This window comes from Sus scrofa, chromosome 3 (genome assembly GCF_000003025.6).
Source record: "Sus scrofa isolate TJ Tabasco breed Duroc chromosome 3, Sscrofa11.1, whole genome shotgun sequence".
NCBI lineage: Eukaryota > Metazoa > Chordata > Mammalia > Artiodactyla > Suidae > Sus > Sus scrofa.
In genome coordinates this window covers 57,453,018-57,471,147 of record NC_010445.4, presented here as the reverse complement: position 1 = coordinate 57,471,147, position 18,130 = coordinate 57,453,018, and the positions used below count along the sequence as shown (strand labels likewise).

The 18,130-nt window shown below is 40.7% G+C and overlaps 1 protein-coding gene across 1 annotated transcript in view; it reads right to left on the bottom strand.

The window, feature by feature from the left end:
• EIF2AK3 (eukaryotic translation initiation factor 2 alpha kinase 3) overlaps positions 1–18,130 on the bottom strand; it is an 82,354-nt gene that overhangs the window by 35,100 nt on the left and 29,124 nt on the right. Inside the window, exons 3-8 of the mRNA XM_003124925.4 lie at positions 7,904–8,098; positions 5,807–5,940; positions 3,275–3,509; positions 2,490–2,652; positions 1,119–1,259; positions 108–230 (exon numbers count right to left, since the gene is read on the bottom strand). Coding sequence (XP_003124973.2) covers positions 108–230; positions 1,119–1,259; positions 2,490–2,652; positions 3,275–3,509; positions 5,807–5,940; positions 7,904–8,098 — 991 coding nt within the window. The remainder of the gene's footprint in view (positions 1–107; positions 231–1,118; positions 1,260–2,489; positions 2,653–3,274; positions 3,510–5,806; positions 5,941–7,903; positions 8,099–18,130) is intronic.

Sequence of the window (18,130 nt, the reverse complement as noted above, 5' to 3'; positions counted from 1 at the left end):
AACTGACTACCTTGTATTTGAATTCTATTAATTTAAGTTCAAATTAATAAATGAAAATAAACAGAAAAATAAGACACTGTTATCCATCCCAGTGCAATCACACTTACCATAGGGATACTGCAAGATTGAGAGGGCACCATTACTGTACTCTTCATGAGAAAACTTATCATTACTAAGACACTTGTCGAATTCATCAGACCCTACCAAGACTGGAGTTCTGGAAGGAGAATCTGAAAGGAAATGGTAAATCTTAACTGTTATGACTGTAATGAAAATGTGTGAGCTTCATTCACTCAAAACACAGTCATTCAACCACAGTTCAAGTCAAACAAATGACTTGAAAAGCAATGTTATAGAAAAGATGAGTCATTTAAACAAGTAATTAAAATATGATGAAATATGTGTGATAGAAAACATATACAAGGTACAGAAAGATAACCAAAGGAAGTTGGTGACCTATATTCAACTCATTTGAGTATCTCAAAGATTACAATGTGATAAACATAGAATTTTTCATAAATATTCTTCATATAAATATGCTAAGGGCTAAATGATACAAAGGCATGGTCAGAGAATGGTTAAGAATGTTTCTAAGCTGTTAAGAGAAATATTTTGTCAACATTGATTTCTTTTTCTTCTTCTCTCTCTCTCTCTTTTTTTTTTTTGCTTTTTGCGGCCATACCCACAACATATGGAGGTTCCCAGGCTAGGGGTCAAATGGGAGCTACAGCTGCCAGCCTACACCACAGCCACAGCAACACAGGATCCATGCTGCGTCTGTTGACCTACAACACCACAGCTCACGCAACACTGTTCCTTAACTCACTGAACAAAGCCAGGGATCAAACCTGCATCCTCATGGATACTAATCAGATTCGTTTTCGATGCACCACAACTCCTTCAACACTGATTTCTAGAGGAGCAGCTGATGCTTCAATGACATTTTCTAAATGATAATTAAAATTCATTAACATCTGAAATACCTTCCCAGTTTATCGGAAAACATACAGTATATAATAGTTGTGATCCCTGAAATATTCAAAACTAGGGCAAAGACATCTTATGATTTGGCCTCTTAAGATCTTAACAACATCTATAGAAGTTTATAGTTCACTTACGAATTAAGGGTTTCCATTTGATTGTTGGCAAAGGAATAATTGTATTTTCACTATTGACAGATTCCAAGGCCTTAGGACTTGTAGGAAACTTCTCTGAAATTCTAACTGATGACTGCAGATACAGCTGGCCTCTGTACATTCCTGAATCAAACAGAACACTGTCAATTACCATGAGAATCCAGCACTAATAATTTTTTCAAAAGGCTCATTTTGATTTAATAATATTAGATTAATTCTAGCTATTTATTCATGTGCTGCATAGCTTTTTTCAAAGAATCATGCCCAAAGCACCCAAATTTGACCCAAAGATTGTTCAACAAAAGTTGGCGGGAAAGGCGGAGAGTTACACACAAGTGACAATTTTCTTTTCTTTTTTTTTTGCTTTTTAGGGCTGCACCCAAGGCATATGGAGGTTCCCAGGCTAGGGGTCTAATCAGAGCTATAGCTGCAGGCCTACACCACAGCCACAGCAATGCAGGATCCAAGCCACGTCTGCAACCTACACCACAGCTCAGGGCAACACCGGATCCTCAACCCACTGAGCAAAGCCAGGGATCAAACCTGCAAACCTCATGGTTCCTAGTCGGATGCATTAACCACTGAGCCACAACAGGAACTCCAAATTTTCTCACTGAGTTATTTTTGGTAATTTCTGGAAAACTCTTCCAGTAGGAAAATTCAAAGAAAAGAAATCATTGTACTCTTATGAAACTAATAGTTTCGATGAGGTAACCTTTTCCTTTAGAAAACGTGAACACCTGTCATTCCAGAGATATCCTAACAATTCAGTTAAATACCATCACAACACATGTGTGACATGTTATTCTTTCAAATTCTTGAGTTTCATTGAGATGAAAGGGTGGGTAGCACATTGATAAAGTTTAAAGAATTTTATGAATATCTGACCACAAAACTAGCTCAAATAACTAGATTCGAGGGTTTTCAAAATTCACCATATTAAAGGGATTCAATTGCCCAGAATTTTGTTTTTATATTTTAAATAAGTTAGACAGATGCAAGGAAAAAAAAATAAACATATCTTTAAGAAGGAGCAAACTGATAGAGCGGCAAATACAAATGCAAATACAGAAAGTTTTAGATTTTGAGGATCCATCAGTAATGGCAACATTTTTAAGCCTTTTAAATACAGGTCTCAGAGAAAAAGGTTACACTAGAGTAATGAAAAGTTTCAGAACTGGATACATGGGAAAAAAAAAAAGGCAGGAATGGAAATCTTTGTATAAATCTTAAGGCAGAGGATGAATTTAGGACTTAAAGCTACTACAGGGACCCCTAAAGTAGGGAGAAACAAAGTAGCAATACAATCTTGATGTCAGTACTACTATCGCTAGAGAAGAGACATCCACTCACCCAAGTAAACGCTGTTTTCTGTGGCTCCTCGGGCAGCTTCTACAATGTCTTCTTCATCTTCTAAAACTCCATCATTGGTGACGTAACTTGTATCATCAAAAAGGCTGATGGGAATGACTTTGCCATCCTTGACCAACCAGGCAGATGCAATAGGAGTACAAAACTAAACAAAAATAGAAGAAATGTGAATAGCTTCAAGTAGTATTGATATGTAGCCCAACTCCTGAAATACCCTTTCAAACCCCAAATTTCTTTTTATTTTTTTTTCAAATTTCTTTTTAAAGTCTTACTTTTCTAGCTTTATTAAGGTATAACTGAAAATTAAAAATAATGTATACATTTACAGTGTATAATTGACATTTTGATATATTATCATGAAAGAACCAGCACAATCAAGCTGAGATATCCAAGCTGCTGCTGTGGTCCTACACAGCTATTGTGTGTGTGTGTGTGTTGCTAAGAACATTTATGATCTATTCACTTCATTTCTTTTTACTATTTTGAGGAATCTCCATGCTATTTTCTGTTATAGCTATGGCAATTTACATTCTCACCAACAGTGTACAAAGAAACACAGCTGTACACTGTTCACCAACATCCTCACCAATCTTTCATCTTTTTCACAATGATGACTTTTTTCTAAGAGATGTAAAGATCCCCCGTTTCGTAGAGCACAGAGAACAAGGTGAAAATCCAAAATGGCAGTCACTTCCCTCTACCCAACATTTTTAGGCAAACTAAGAAAGAAAGAAACATATTTCTAAATTCTCAGTGGGTTCGGGTACCTGGTATTCCCACTCCAGTTGTCCTCCCTTCTTACTAAACGCCATAACTTTCCAATCAGCAACCGAGACCTTTATCACGGTGTCCGTCGTGGCAGCTTCCTGTTCTTCCACATCTACAATAATTTTAGACTGTTCTTTGTTTCCACTGGGTTTTAAGGTGCTTTCAATAAATCCCGCTCTAGTTTCCATGTCTGGAATATACCGAAGTTCAAAGTGGCCAACGCTGAAATTCCACCTTAAATTCACAAAGGCATGTTTTAGAAATTTACATGAAATAAAGGGTCCAGATCATAAAGAATTCTTCTAGGTTGAAGAAGGAAACACTACAATTTGGCAATGAGAAAAGGAAAAACTAATACAATCCTCTGGAAAGGAGCGTGCTGCTGATTTATGCCACAAGAGGGCATAACTCTCTCCTGACCCTCTGCAACTGGTTCTGAGAGATGTGACCTGACAGTAGAGGTGTGACATTTTTTTTTTTGGGGGGGTCTTTATAGGGCCGCATCTGTGGCATATGGAAGTTCCCACGCCAGGGGTCAAATTGGAGCTGCTGCTGTGGTCCTACACCACAGCCACAGCAAAGTCAGATCCGAGCTGTGTCTGAGACCTATACCATAGCTCACTGCAATGCTGGATCCTTAACCCATTGAGCAGGGCCAGGTATTGAACCACCATCCTCATGGACACCAATCAAATCTGTTTCCACTGAGCCACAGTGGGAACTCAGGGACAGAATTTTTTCTCAAAAATTAACAAATGTTCTGGAGTTCCCGTCGTGGCTCAGTGGTTAATGAATGCGACTAGGCACCATGAGGTTGCGGGTTCAATCCCTGGCTTTGCTTAGTGGGTTAAGGATCCCGCGTTGCTGTGGCTGTGGCGTAGGCCAGCGGCTACAGCTCCGATTGGACCCCTAGCCTGGGAACCTCCAAATGCCGTGGGAGCAGCCCTAGAAAAGGCAAAAAGACAAAAAAGAAAAAAATTAACAAATGTTCATATCTCCAAATGAGGACAATTTTCTCAGAAAATGTTGAAGTCACCCTAAAATGAGGAGCTTGCAGTCTGACTTACCCCCCTCCCTTTTTTTGTGTATGCTTTTTAGCACCATACCCATGGCATATGGAAGCTCCCAGGCTAAGGGTCAAATCAGAGCTATGGCTGCCGGCCTACACCAGAGCCACAGCAACATAAGATCCAAGCCTCGTCCGTGACCTACACCACAGCTCACTGAAATAGTGGATCCTTAACCCACTGAGTGAGGCAGGGATTGAACCCATGTCCTCATGGATATTAGTCGGCTTCATTTCCACTGAGTCACCACAGGAACTCCCTGCCTTATTTAATTAAAGCATGGGCACATTTCGTTCAGGTGCAGAGAAATTAATATATCTCAATAAACCAATGTACAAGCAAGATAAATGCATCAATTTTAGATTTTTATGAAAATGCAGTCTTGAAGGGCAATGTGACCCAGCCTACCAAGCCTGAAGGTCATATACCACCTCAGCTCCAAAATCAGATCTCTACTGACTGAGCCCTGGCTAGTTAGTCATTTAACCTTTTCTGAGTTTCAGTGTCCACATCCATAAAGTGATGTTTCCCCTATAATAACACACGGAAAAATCATTTAACCTACTGACACTATAATGGTTGTGACATTTAGATATAAGATGGCCCTAGAATTCTGACATTTATTACAAAATATATACTTAAGGAACATGGATCTTAGACTCTTCCCATTCTGATGACTCATGCTCTGTTAAGTTGAACATCTGCTCCACTGGAGGCTGCACATCCAGCAAGCACTCAAACACTTAAGGAAACAAAATCCTACCAGGATAAAGGAGGTCAGGTTGCCAGCAGATGATGCAAAGCCCTACTCATAGTCCAGTGAATGTAGAGAAAATATCTTCTTTAATGAATTTGAGAAAATAGTTTTCAAGAAAGGACACAATTATACTGCAGCAGATTAGACAAAATCTGAAAGTCCAATTCACTTTCAAAAGATAAAGATGGGGAGTTCCCGTCCTGGCACAGTGGTTAACGAATCCGACTAGGAACCATGGGGTTGTGGGTTCAATCCCTGGCCTCACTCAGTGGGTTAAGGATCCGGTATTGCCATGAGCTGTGGTGTAGGTCACAGACGCTGCTTGGATTCCACGTTGCTGTGGCTCTGGCATAGGCCGGCAGCTACAGCTCCGATTCGACTCCTAGCCCGGGAACCTCCATATGCCTCAGGTACTGCCCTAGAAGAAGAGACAAAAATAAATAAATAAATAAATAATGGAGTTCCCTGCTAGTGGCTCAGCAGCTTAAGGATCTGATGTTGTCACCATAGCACCTTGGGTTGCTACTGTGGTGTGGGTTCAATCCCTGGCTCAGGAATTTCCACATGCTTCAGGCACTGCCAAAGACAAAGAGTGATATGCTTTTAAGGAAACAACATAGTTCAGAAAATCTCCACCAAGAGAAAGCCAATGCATTCTGGTCTGGTTTCCCTTATAAACATTGACAGCAACGTAGGTAAATACACACTTCTCGTTGCCACTGCGAGGTCCGACAGCTCTCACGGTTTTCTGGGTGCGCTGCAAAAGCAGGATGTCTTCTTCTTGTTCCATTTCGTCATTATCCCATTGGCGACAACCCAAAGCTGAGCAGATGTACCTCACCTGAAAAAGCAGATAAAAAATTAGGAAAGAGAGCAAGTTACAGGAGATCAGAGATAGCGAAAGACTCTAATTTATAAAAAGCGAAAGGAAATTGAAGAAATGGGTAAAAAGTACCTACGCACTAAGAGGCATCAGCTAGATTACCGACAACTCTTCAAATGAAACATTTGCCACCAGAAAAGTCCCGATGAATATTTATTTCAGGGAATCATTTTAAGGACTCAGATAATTTCAGTCTTACTTTGGGCATTTCCGTGGAAGAAATGGGTAACTAGCTGTGACATTTTAGTGATAACATCATTAATAAATTTCTAGGTGAGTTTAAAAGAATCAGAGTTTCCAGGGGAGCTCCTGTCGAGGCGCAGAGGAAACAATCTGACTAGGAACCATGAGGTTGCGGGTTCGATCCCTGGCCTCGCCTCAGTGGGTTAAGGATCCGGTGTTGCTGTGGCTATGGTGTAGGCCAGCAATTCCATCCCTAGTCTGGGAACATCCATATACTGCAAGTGTGGTCCTAAAAAGCAAAAAAAAAGAATCAGAGTTTCCATATAATAGAAGTATTTAGTTTTAAAAAACTTGAACAGCTGTAGTATTTTAAAGGACCTCCTTCAAATCTTCATTCAAAGGAAAAGGGAGATTCTTAGGATGATGTGACCAAAATCCTCATGGAAAGAAGCATACCTGCTAGAACACCAGAATTTTGTAGCAGCACATCATCAGAGAACCAGATGATCGGGTTCAATGCGACTGTTTTACAGATGAGAATACTGATGGAAACAGAGGGTCACAAGGCCTCCTCAAGACAATACAGATGCAGGTGGCTGGAGAAGGCAGAAAAGCATCTGCAAGAGCAAGAAGGGGCTGTGGGCCTAACACTTAGACATGGGATCATTCGAGTCTGAAAAACACAAGGGTCAAGGGTCTTTTTCCTAGTCTTTCTTGTTTTAATCTTCAGTCTACGCATGAATAATTCAACTGTCAAAGTGTTAGGGGATGGAAAAGAGATCGTCGCCTTTCTAAAACGCAGGTCTTTAATTAGCTAAATCCAATAATGGAGTTATATTGTAAGGCCCAATCTTAGCAGCAGATTATCTCCTAAGGGCTAATGTTAGAGAAAGCCAAGGTTATTAACAGCATGACTTTATTGTCAGACAGATCTAAGTCAAATCAGACCTTGCAAGTTTCTGAACCTTTTAAAGTCTCAGTTTTCTCATCTGTAAAATGAGTACAAATGTTCCTCTGGGCTCCTCTTTTGACAAGCTCAGACTAGAGAAATAAATCAGTAATTATTCTTATCAGCAATTATTCTTATCATCAGGATTCTTATTCATCTTTGAAGGGTTCCTCATCCAAATGAGAATTTCAAAATGTAACCATTAGAAATATTGGGATGCTTTCGGAGTTCCTGTCATGGAGCAGTAGAAATGAATCCAACTAGGAACCATGAGGTTTCGGGTTCGATCCCTGGCCTCGCTCAGCGGGTTAAGGATCCGGCATTGCCGTGAGCTGTGGTGTAGGTCACAGACGCAGCTCAGATTTGCCATTGCGGTGTGGCTCTGGCGGAGGCCGGCAGCTGTAGTTTCAATTAGACCCCTAACCTGGGAACCTCCATATGCCACAGGTGCAGCCCTAAAAACTCAAAAGACAAAAAAGAAAGAAAGAAAGAAATATTGGGATGCTTTCAAATAATGCATGCAAAATGCACCCAGCACAGAGCAGACCATGTTATTAATTCTCTTCCTCCTGCTGTTCCTGGCTCTTTTGTTTATTCCATTATCTTGGATAAATTTAGTTTCTCTTAATACTATTTCCTCCTTTTTAGTTCACAGTTCTTTTATCAAAAGAAATGACATCCTCAGGGGAAAATTTTTACAAACCTCAACCAGGAATAGTACAGTCTAAGAAATTATTTCTCTACTCCTATTTATTTTGATTTCTCCCCAAACTGAATGTTTTCACTTACCTTTCCACTATATGCACTGAGTCCGTATGTAGTGAGAGACTTTCCTCCAACCAAGACAACATCATCTCCAAATTTATAAGAAGATTCAAGAAGTGATTCAACTGTAAACGGAACTGTTTCCATACTCTCCCGGTCCCGGTCCCACTGGAAGAGGTCTCCATCCAGGGAAGGGATGATCATCTTATTCCCAAATACCTAAAAGAAAAGCTAACTTTTAAAAGGATCTTAGGAAAGGTAAAGAAGATGTGGTACATATATACAAGCAAATATCACTCAGCCATTAAAAAAAAGAATGAAATAATGCCATTGGCATTAACATGGATGGACTATTACAGATTATTATACTAAATGAAGTAAGTCAGAAAGAGAAAGATGAAATCATACGATATCACTTACATGTGAAACCTAAAACATGACACAAATGCACGTATCTATGAAACAGGAACAGACTCACAGACAAAGAGAACAGACCTATGGTTGCCAAGGGGGAGGTGGAGCAGGGGAAGGATGGATTAGGAGTTTGGGATTAGCAGAGGCAAACTATTATACATAGAATGGATAAACACAAGGTCCTACTGTATAGCACAGGGAACTATATACAACAGCCTGTGATAAATCATGATGGAAAAGAATCTGAAGAACATATGAGTGAATCACTTTGCTGTACAGCAAAAACGAACACAATATTGTAAATCAATTCTACTTCATTAAAATAAGTTTAAAAAATAAACAAAGGGATTTTTTTTTTTTTTTTGGTCTTTTTGCCTTTTCTAGGGCTGCTCCCGTGGCATATGGAGATTCCCAGGCTAGGGGTCTAATCGGAGCCGTAGCCACTGGCCTACACCAGAGCCACAGAAATGCAGGATCTGAGCCGAGTCTGCAACCTACACCACAGCTCATGGCAATGCCGGATCCTTAACCCACTGAGCAAGGCCAGGGATCGAACCCACAAACCCATGGTTCCTAGTCAGATTCGTTAACCACTGAGCCACGAGGGGAACTCCAATAAAGGGATTTTTAACTGTAAGAGTAGGAACTAAGAGCTATAGTCTCTCTCCTTTTTTTTTTTTCTTTTTTTTTTTGGTCAAGCCCATGGCATGCATACGTTCCTGGGGCCAGGGATCATACCTGCGCCACAGCAGTAACAACATCAGATCCTTAACCTGCTGAGTCACGAGGGAACTCCCGTCCTTCTTTCTTTTAACAATGTTTATTGAAGGCTTACTACGTGCCAGAGACTATTCTATTGCTAAAGATACAGCAGTGAGCAAAGGAAATTGAAAGCAAACAAACAAAACCCTGCCACTGTAGAACTCAAACTCTGGTGCTGGGAGACAAATACCATAATCAATAATTCCATATTCCATGTGGGTGGGAATCAGGCATAATTGCTTAAGTGATAAATGCCATAGAGGAAAAAAAGAATAAGATAAAGGAGGAATGGAGAATGTGTGCAGGGGAGGGGAGGGAACTGTCAGGGGGAAGGGGGATTAAGTTCAGGGTAGGCCCCATTCAGAAAGTAACATCTGGGCAAAATCTAAACACAAGAGTTGGGAGTTCCCATCGTGGCAGAGTGAAAAAAAATCCAACGAGTATCCATGAGGATGCAGGTTCGACCCCTGGCCTCCCTCAGTGGGTCAAGGGTCGGGCGTTGCCATGAGCTGTGATGCAGGTCACAGATGCGGCTCGGATCCCAAGTTGCTGTGGCTGTGGTGCAGGCTAGCAGCTGTAGCTCCAATTCAACCCCTAGCCTGGGAACTTCCATGTGCTGTGGGTGCGGCCCTAAAAAGCAAAAAAATGAAATAGGAGTTCCCATTGTGGCTCAATGGTTATAGAATCCAACTAGGAACCATGAGGTTGCGAGTTCCAACCCTGGCCTTGCTCAGTGGGTTAAGGATCCGGCGTTGCCATGAGCTGTGGTGTAGATCACAGACATGGCTTGGATCCCTCGTTGCTGTGGCTGTGGTGTAGGCTGGCATCTACAGCTCTGAATGTACCCCTAGCCTGGGAATCTCCATATGCCTCAGGTGCGGCCCTAGAAAAGACAAAAAAAACAAAAATAAAAATAAATAAAAATAAAAAAATAAACACAAGAGTTATTCTGGGGAACAGCCTTTGCAAAGGCCTTAAAGGCAAAGTCGCCTGACAAAGGAAGGGAACAGGCTGCAGAGGCAGGGATGAGGGCAGGGAGAGCAAACAGAAGACAGGAGATGATGCCAGTGTCAGCAGTACAGGCGCTGCTGGTGGTTAGATCTGGGATATAAGTGGAAGGTAAAGTCAACAGGATTTCCTGGTGGGGTCCCTGTATGGAAGAAGCAAGAGAAAAGAGCTCAGGATGGCTCCAGAGGTTTTGACCAAGGATATCCTGCTCCCTGAGAAAGAGATAAAATCAGTACAAGACACTGGCCTTCAGGCATTTAAAAATAAATACAACTTGATTTACTTCAGCTCAATGACACAACTTATTTTTCTGACCATCAAGTCTCAAAACTTTGGAGAAGGGAACCATAAGAGAAGTATGAGTTTAAAAGACAAAGAACTCCAAACAATGTTGGTCTTAAAAAAAATAAAATAAAAAACCAAACCAAAACAAACAAACAAAACACCTGTATGTATTTCTTTGTTCCTTAAGCAGCAGAATCCCTTCCTTAAAGGGACCTTTTCAGTCACTAAGAGTTCTGTTGATTCCCAGCGTATATATCCTAACTTCCCTCACTGCGTCCCCAGCTTTGCCCCAAACCCCTGGAGTTCTAGAGGACAGGTTGAAAACCATGATTTTAATCCACTTCTTTCCTTCATTTTGTAGTTCAAATCCTTATATCTCCTGCCTGAACTATTATAATAGCCTCTTTACAGTTCTTACCTGGAAATTTCTTCAATCTAACCTGTGCATTATCTTCTAGATTAATCTGGGAGGCAGAGTTAAGCTTGTTAAAATGCTACACAAAAATCTCCAACAGCTCTCCATTGTCTTCTTACTAAAGACCCCAAATCCTACGCCTGACATTCAAAGTCCTCTAAATATGACCTCAAACAACCTTTTCCTCCTTGTCATTCACTTTTTCCCATGTGGGTGGGAATCAGGCGTCATTGCTTAAGCACGATATTTAATGTTTCTGTTACGTCACTGTCAACGTCATTTCCACTCCCTGGAACAGCCTCCTGGCTGGAACACTGCCCATGGAAATCCTAGCTGGCCTTCAAGTTAGCATCACTTATGCTTTTGTTTTGAAATCCAATAACTTTTTTTTTTTTTGTCTTTTTTGGGGCTGCAGGTGCAGCATGTGGAAGTTCCCAGGTTATGGGCCAAATGGGTACAGCTTCAGCCTACGCCACAGCCACAGCCATAGCCACTCGGGATCTGAGCCGTGTCTTTGATTCATACTACAGCTCACAGCAATGCCGGATCCTTAACCCACTGAGCAAGGCTTGGGATCGAACCCATGTCCTCATGGATGCTAGTCAGGTTCATTACTGCTGAGCCATGACGGGAAATTTTCAAGAAAATTTTAATAGTGTAAGTTTGCCAGCAAAAATCTTCCCATTCCTTAATACTGCACTTTTTGCTGTAACTATAAACTGAGACCCCACTACAATCTCAAAAATTGTTTACTGTACCTCTCTGAAATATTTATCAGGTATGCTAATGTGTACACATTTATGTTTATGTAGTGGCTATTGAAGTCATGCACTCAAACCTAGTGCCCAGATTTTGTTATCTAATTCCATCCTCCACCAAAAGAACAAAAGCTCCTGGGAGAAATGGCTGACTCAGGGCTGGGGCAGGGCAGGTATTAGATGAGATTTAATGGCTCATCATTCTAGAAAGGAAGGATATGCACCAAAAAAGATGGAAGACCATGTTACTGATGACATCTGGAATTTAAGCACTAGAATAATTAAGTAGTGAATTCTAAAGCATTGAAAAAAATAAGGAATTTGTGAGTCTATACTGATAACAAATAGATAAAATAAATAATATATGGGGCAAAAGGGAGGGCTTTAACTGTGATAAAATGCCAAGTGTCTACTGGTAAATATGAAGGGAGGGTTGGAGTTGGAAAAATTAGGATCTTGCAGTCATCACAGTAAAGACTGCATCAGGCAAAAATCAGCCATGGTATTAAACCTAAGCAAAAATTTTGATGAGCAGCAGGATATTTGCATGGTCTTAAAGGGTCTTCCTATAGACTCCTTATTCGTTACAAGATTTTTTTTTTTTTTTTGCTTTTTATGGCCACACCCACAGCATACGGAGGTTCCCAGGCTAGGGGTCCAATCGCAGCTACAGCTGCCGGCCTGCACCACAGCCACAGCAACGGTGGATCCAAGCTGTGTCTGCGACCTACACCACAGCTCATGGCAATGCTGGATCCTAACCCACTGAGCGAGGCCAGGGATCGAACCCACAACCTCATGGTTCTAGTCAGATTTGTTTCCACTGCGCAACCATGGGAGCCCCTAGTTACAAGAAAATTTTTTAAAAAACAGAAATAGTCATTATATAGCAGAGAATTCAGACAATACCTTGACTACGTGCTCAAATGAGTGACAGACGTGATACCCTAAGAGAGGACACAGCCCCACTCAGGAACATTCTGAACCCAGTATGCACAGTGGGCTGAATCTAATCACCAGGGAGCATCAGACAAGCACAAAATGAGGAGAGATCTATTATTTTATTTTTATTTATTTTTTTGGCCACACCCATGGCATGTGGAAGTTTCTCGGCCAGGGACTGAATCTGAGCCACAACAGTTGCAATACCAAATCCTCAATTACTAGGCCACCAGGGAACTCCCAGTTCTATTACTTTTTTTTAACTTTATAATGATTTTTATTTTTTTCACTCTAGATGGTTTACAGTGTTCTGTCAGTTTTCTGCAGTGGTATTATTTTAAATTAAAGGGCAAAGAGACTATTTTCTTCAAAAATGTCAGTGTCATAAAAGATAAAGTCTGTGGGGGAAAAAAGTCCAGATTAGGAGTGCCCGTTGTGGTGCAGTGGTTAGCAAACCTGACTAGGAACCATGAGGTTGCGGGTTCGATCCCTGGCCTTGCTCAGTGGGTTAAGGATCCGGCATTGCCGTGAGCTGTGGTGTAGGTCGCAAAGGCAGCTCAAATCTGGAATTGCTGTGGCTGTGGTGTAGGATGGCGGCAACAGTTCTGATCAGACCCCTAGCCTGGGAACCTCCATGTGCCTCCTTTAGGTGCGGCCCTAAAAGGACAAAAGACAGAAGACCAAAAAAAAATATCTAGATTAGAAGAGGCTAATGTGACAAGTAACTGCACTAGCTGACCCTAGACTAGATGCTGTTTTGGGAGTGGAGGGCACTATATTATTAGGTCAACTGATAAAACTGGAATGTGGACAGTACATTAAAGTGTCAACATAAATTTATGAAGCTGATTAATTGTCCTGTGATTATGTAAGAGCCTATCTCTATTAGGAGATGCATGCAGACGCATTTAGAAGTAAAGGGCTGCAATGGATATTTAATTTATCTTTAGACATTTCAAGAAAAAAAAGTATGTATGGGTGTTTGGAAGATAAGACACACACACACACACACACACAACTCAAATGATAAAACAAACAAGGTTTGAACAGGTAAATCTTGGTATATAAGGGTTGTGGTTCCCTTTTTGTCCCTCCCCTCCCCCCATGGCTACATCACAGCATATGGAAGTTCCTGGGCCAGGGATCTAATCTGAGCCACAGCTGCAGCCATGCCGGATCCTTAACCAACTGCACCAAGTTGAGGACTGAACGTGCATCTGCCTCCACAGAGACACTGGCGGACACTTAACCTGCTGTACCACAGCAGGAACCAAAGATTGGCTTTCTTTTTCTTTCTTTCTTTTTTTTTTTCCTGGTACCACTTTTCATACCAAAAAGTGTGCAACTTTTTGTAGTCTGAAATAATTTCCAAGTAAGAGGTTAAAAAGAAAAGATACTCAAGAGCCTTGCAGGAGCTCTGTAATTAAACTCAGAATGCTATACCATTAAATTGAAGGCTCCTCACAATTCTGCATATTTAAAGATCTTCAACTATTACTCATTATTTTTAAAAAATTGGTGTTTAATAAGCTCTCAAATGCTATCGGTATGATGACATATATATACCACCTCATATTATCTTAGAGTATTAACATTATTATTTTCTTTGCTTTCTTCTAATTTTTTTGTTTGTTTGTTTTGTTTTTTCGTCTATTTGTCTTTTAGGGCCACACCCTTGGCATAGGGAGGTTCTCAGGCCAGGGGTCCAATCAGAGCTGTAGCCACCAGCCTGCCTACACCACAGCCACAGCAACACAGGATCAACCGCTGAGCCACGACGGGAACTCCTGCTTTCTTATTTCTTGATAATAACAGATTCACAATTTTATTTTCAAGAATTGAAACTTTTCTTTTTATCTTTTGTAGGCTGTCCAACCTGAAGCTGTCATTAAGAACAGACTTAGGGAGTTCCTGTCATGGTTCAGCAGAAACGAATCTGACTAGCATCCATGAGGGTGCAGGTTTGATCCCTGGCCTCGCTCAGTGGGTTAAGGATCCAACAACTCAGATCCCAAGTTGCTGTGGCTGTGGCATAAGCCAGCAGCTACAGCTCCGATTCGCCTGGGAAACTCCACATGCCTCAGGTGCAGCCCTAAAAAAAAATTTTTTTTTAAAGAACAGATTTAGGTCATATATACACACTCTATGATAACAATATTATAGTATTTTAGCCAAAACAGGCTCCCATTTTAAGTTACATACCAGTTTGAAAACCAAGTATTTCCTGTTCTCCACCTTCCATATTATATTAGGTAGTCTCTATTCTATTTACTAGAATACTAAGTTCAAATTATAAGAAAGTTAGCAAATAGGTATTTCAGTTGTCTGGTCTTGTTAACAGTAGTACTGGCTGAGTACAGACTGGAGAATGGTTTGCATCAATATAAGAACGAGGAAGAGGGGTTTCATGGGGCTGTAGTGAACAGATAACCTTTATTTTTATTTGTTTCCTCTTCCATTAAACAACTTTTTTCCCTCTAAAGAAGTAGTAGATCCTTAGGGAACACAATGGCTCCTCAGTGCAACCACCCCCACCCCCCAAAACAGACAAAAATCTGTCAAACGAATAGGAACTAAAATTTCTCTCTGTGTCTAAATGTGAAAGGAAAAAAAGTTATTTGCAATTAAAAGTCAGGTTTAAGCAACTAAGATTTCATATGATTGACCATGTAGTGAAAAATTGCCCTATTTTACTTTTTTAATTAATTAATTTTATTATTATTTTTTCTTTTTCGGCCACACTGTGGCATATGGAATTCCCGGGGCAGGGATCAAATCTGAGTGGAAGTTGTGACCTAGGCAACTAGGCCAGATCTTTAGCCCACTGCGCCCAGGCAGGGATCGAACTGCATCCCAGCACTCCCAAGATGTTGCCAATCCCTATGCACCACAGTGGGAACTCCAAAATTGCCCCATTTTAAAAGTTAGGTCTTCTAGGGCATGATTCAAAGGGAAGAGTGCAAAACCCAAAACAATGAGAAAGCATTATGATTTAATACTCAAATCGTGTCATATTTCTGGATTATGACTTTAAAGTTCACTTTTAAATAGCTGCTCTTCCTCAATTGGCTGCTTATGAGTCATACCCATGGCTGCTGACCCGTGCACCAATCTTTGTGAAGTTTTTCAGGCCACATCTGTGAAAACAGATGGCGCTTTTTCCTTGAGAGCCACAAGCAGTGATAGAAGCATGCAGTTCAGGTACAGAGATGACATCACCCCTCATAGGAGCATTACCTCACCCTCCCAGCACAGGAATGAGTCACCCCGGATAATCAGCTGCAAATCTCTTGGTATAAAAAAAAATGTAGGCTATGGTGATGCATTTTCACATTCCACTGATTTGTTTCTCTGAGCAGCTATTGGTTCTGATTTGCTGCCCTGCATCTCAAACTAATTACATGCCTTGCTTCCCACATCAGTCGTTTATTAAAAATATAAGTTCCTATTATTTGGGGATTTTCCCCCATTTGCTTTTTTTTCTGTTGATAATTTTAAAATAAAAGGCTTGTCAAATCAGCTAGCAAACCCAATACCAAAGATCCAATCAAGGTCTTTATCCTGCAAGCAAAGCAGTTGAGTAAAGCCAATTCAATTTATGATTTTGGAAAAACATCTAAATGGCAGAATGAATACCAGTGACACAAAATCACGGATAGCTGTTTGAAATGTGAATGTGCAGGTAAGAACTCTATTTTTAAGTGGCAGAAGGGACTTCAACTGAGACAACAAAGGAGTAATACTAAAATGAATACAGCCAACAATAAAAATGAAAATTCATCTTATATGGAAAAAAATGTATTTTGCATTTGGTTCTTCTTTCTTTTTCTATCCAACCACCTCCTCACCCCTCCCCAAGCTCCTACCATTAGCACATACACTTTGGGGTATATTCAACTTTGTTTTATTTATGTATTTATTTTTGGCTGCACCCATGGCATGCAGAACTTCTCAAGCCAGGGACTGAACCCACGCCACGCGGTCACAGGCCATATCCTTCATCGCTAGGCCACCAGGGAACTCCCTGACTTTAACTTAGTATATTTTGGAAACATATAAAATGTAAAGAGATGAATATAATAAACCCCCATGCACCTGTCACTCAGCTTCAACAAGCATCACATTTTGCCAAGTGCTCCCCAGTGCTCTCCACTCATCCACTACATGTATTTGTTAACAAGAGTATTTTAAAGTCCATCACAGGCATTACGTCATTTCACGTATGAATATTTCAGTCTTCATTGCTGAGAAGTAACTACCATGCCAGTGTTACATCGAACAGAATTGAGTCATTCTCTAAAATCAACTATTTAAATTTCCCTGATTGTTACAAAGATAAACCATATAATCCATTTGCTCCAAAAAGGAATTTATTTAAACTCTACATATGACCTTTGATTTCTTTCTTCCCCCCATAAGGGCCCCTTTCACTCCCTTTATCATGCACTGATTTACTTGGGAAACCCCATCATACAGAATGTCCCACAGTCTGGATTTTGTACGTCAATTAACTTGTTCCTTTAGTCCCTGTATTTCCTTTAAAAAAAGTGTAATTAGGATAGGAGCTGTGGGAGTTCCCCAGTGGCCTATTAGTTAGGATCTGGCGTTATCACTCCACTGGTGTGGGTTCAGTTCCTGGCTGGGAAAGCATGCCAAGGATGTGGCCAAAATAAATAAATAAATAAGAAAGAAAGAAAGAACGGAAGCTTTGATTTGATGCATGTTCAATTTTTTATTTTCTGTCTTTTTAGGGCTGCACTAGCAGCACATGGAAGCTCCCAGGCTAGGGGTCGAATCAGAGCTAGAGCTTCCAGCCACAGCTACAGCCATGTGGGATCTGAGCCACATCTGTGACCTAAGCTACAGCTTGCAGCAACGCTAGATCCTTAACTTACTGAGCAAGGCCAGGGAACAAACCCACATCTTCATGGACACTATGCTGGACTCTTAACCCACTGAGCCACAAAGGGAACTCCTCCTTCACCTTTCAATTTCATGTATTTCCTCTCTGATCTTTATTATTTCCTTCCTTCTGCTGACTTTAAGTTTTGTTTGCTCTTTTTCTAATTCTTTTAGGTGGTATGTTAGGTTGTTTATTTGCAATTTTCTTTATTTTTTAGGGAAGGCCTACATGGCTATGAATTTCCCTCCGAGAACTGCTTCTGCTGCATCCCATAAATTTTGCATGGTTGTGTTTTCATTGCCATTTGCCTAAAGGTATTTTTTAATTTCCTCTGGTCTTTTAATTTCATAACTTTCCTCCCTAAACTTCTCTTGAATCTATCATTTTATTTCATCCAATTCCTCTGTCACCACCCTAGTCCAAGCAATCATCCCATCTGCATTAGGTTAATCTCTTATCTAGTTTCCCTACTTCTGCTCTTGTTCCTCTTCTAGTCTATTCTCTCCAGCCATATAGAAGTCTATATAGTCATCTTCAGTACAGTACAGGAGAAATTGGTTTCTGTAGGATTTTAGGGATTAATGTACTTTCTTCCAGATTTTCCCAACTGCTAGTTGGTGTGAATACTTCATAAATACTTGTACTTATTTATTTTTAGGGCCACACTGCAGCATATCAAAGTTCCCAGGCTAGGGGGCGAATCAGAGCTGCAGCTGCCAGCCTATGCCACAGCCACAGCAACGCAGGATCCAAGCCACATCTGC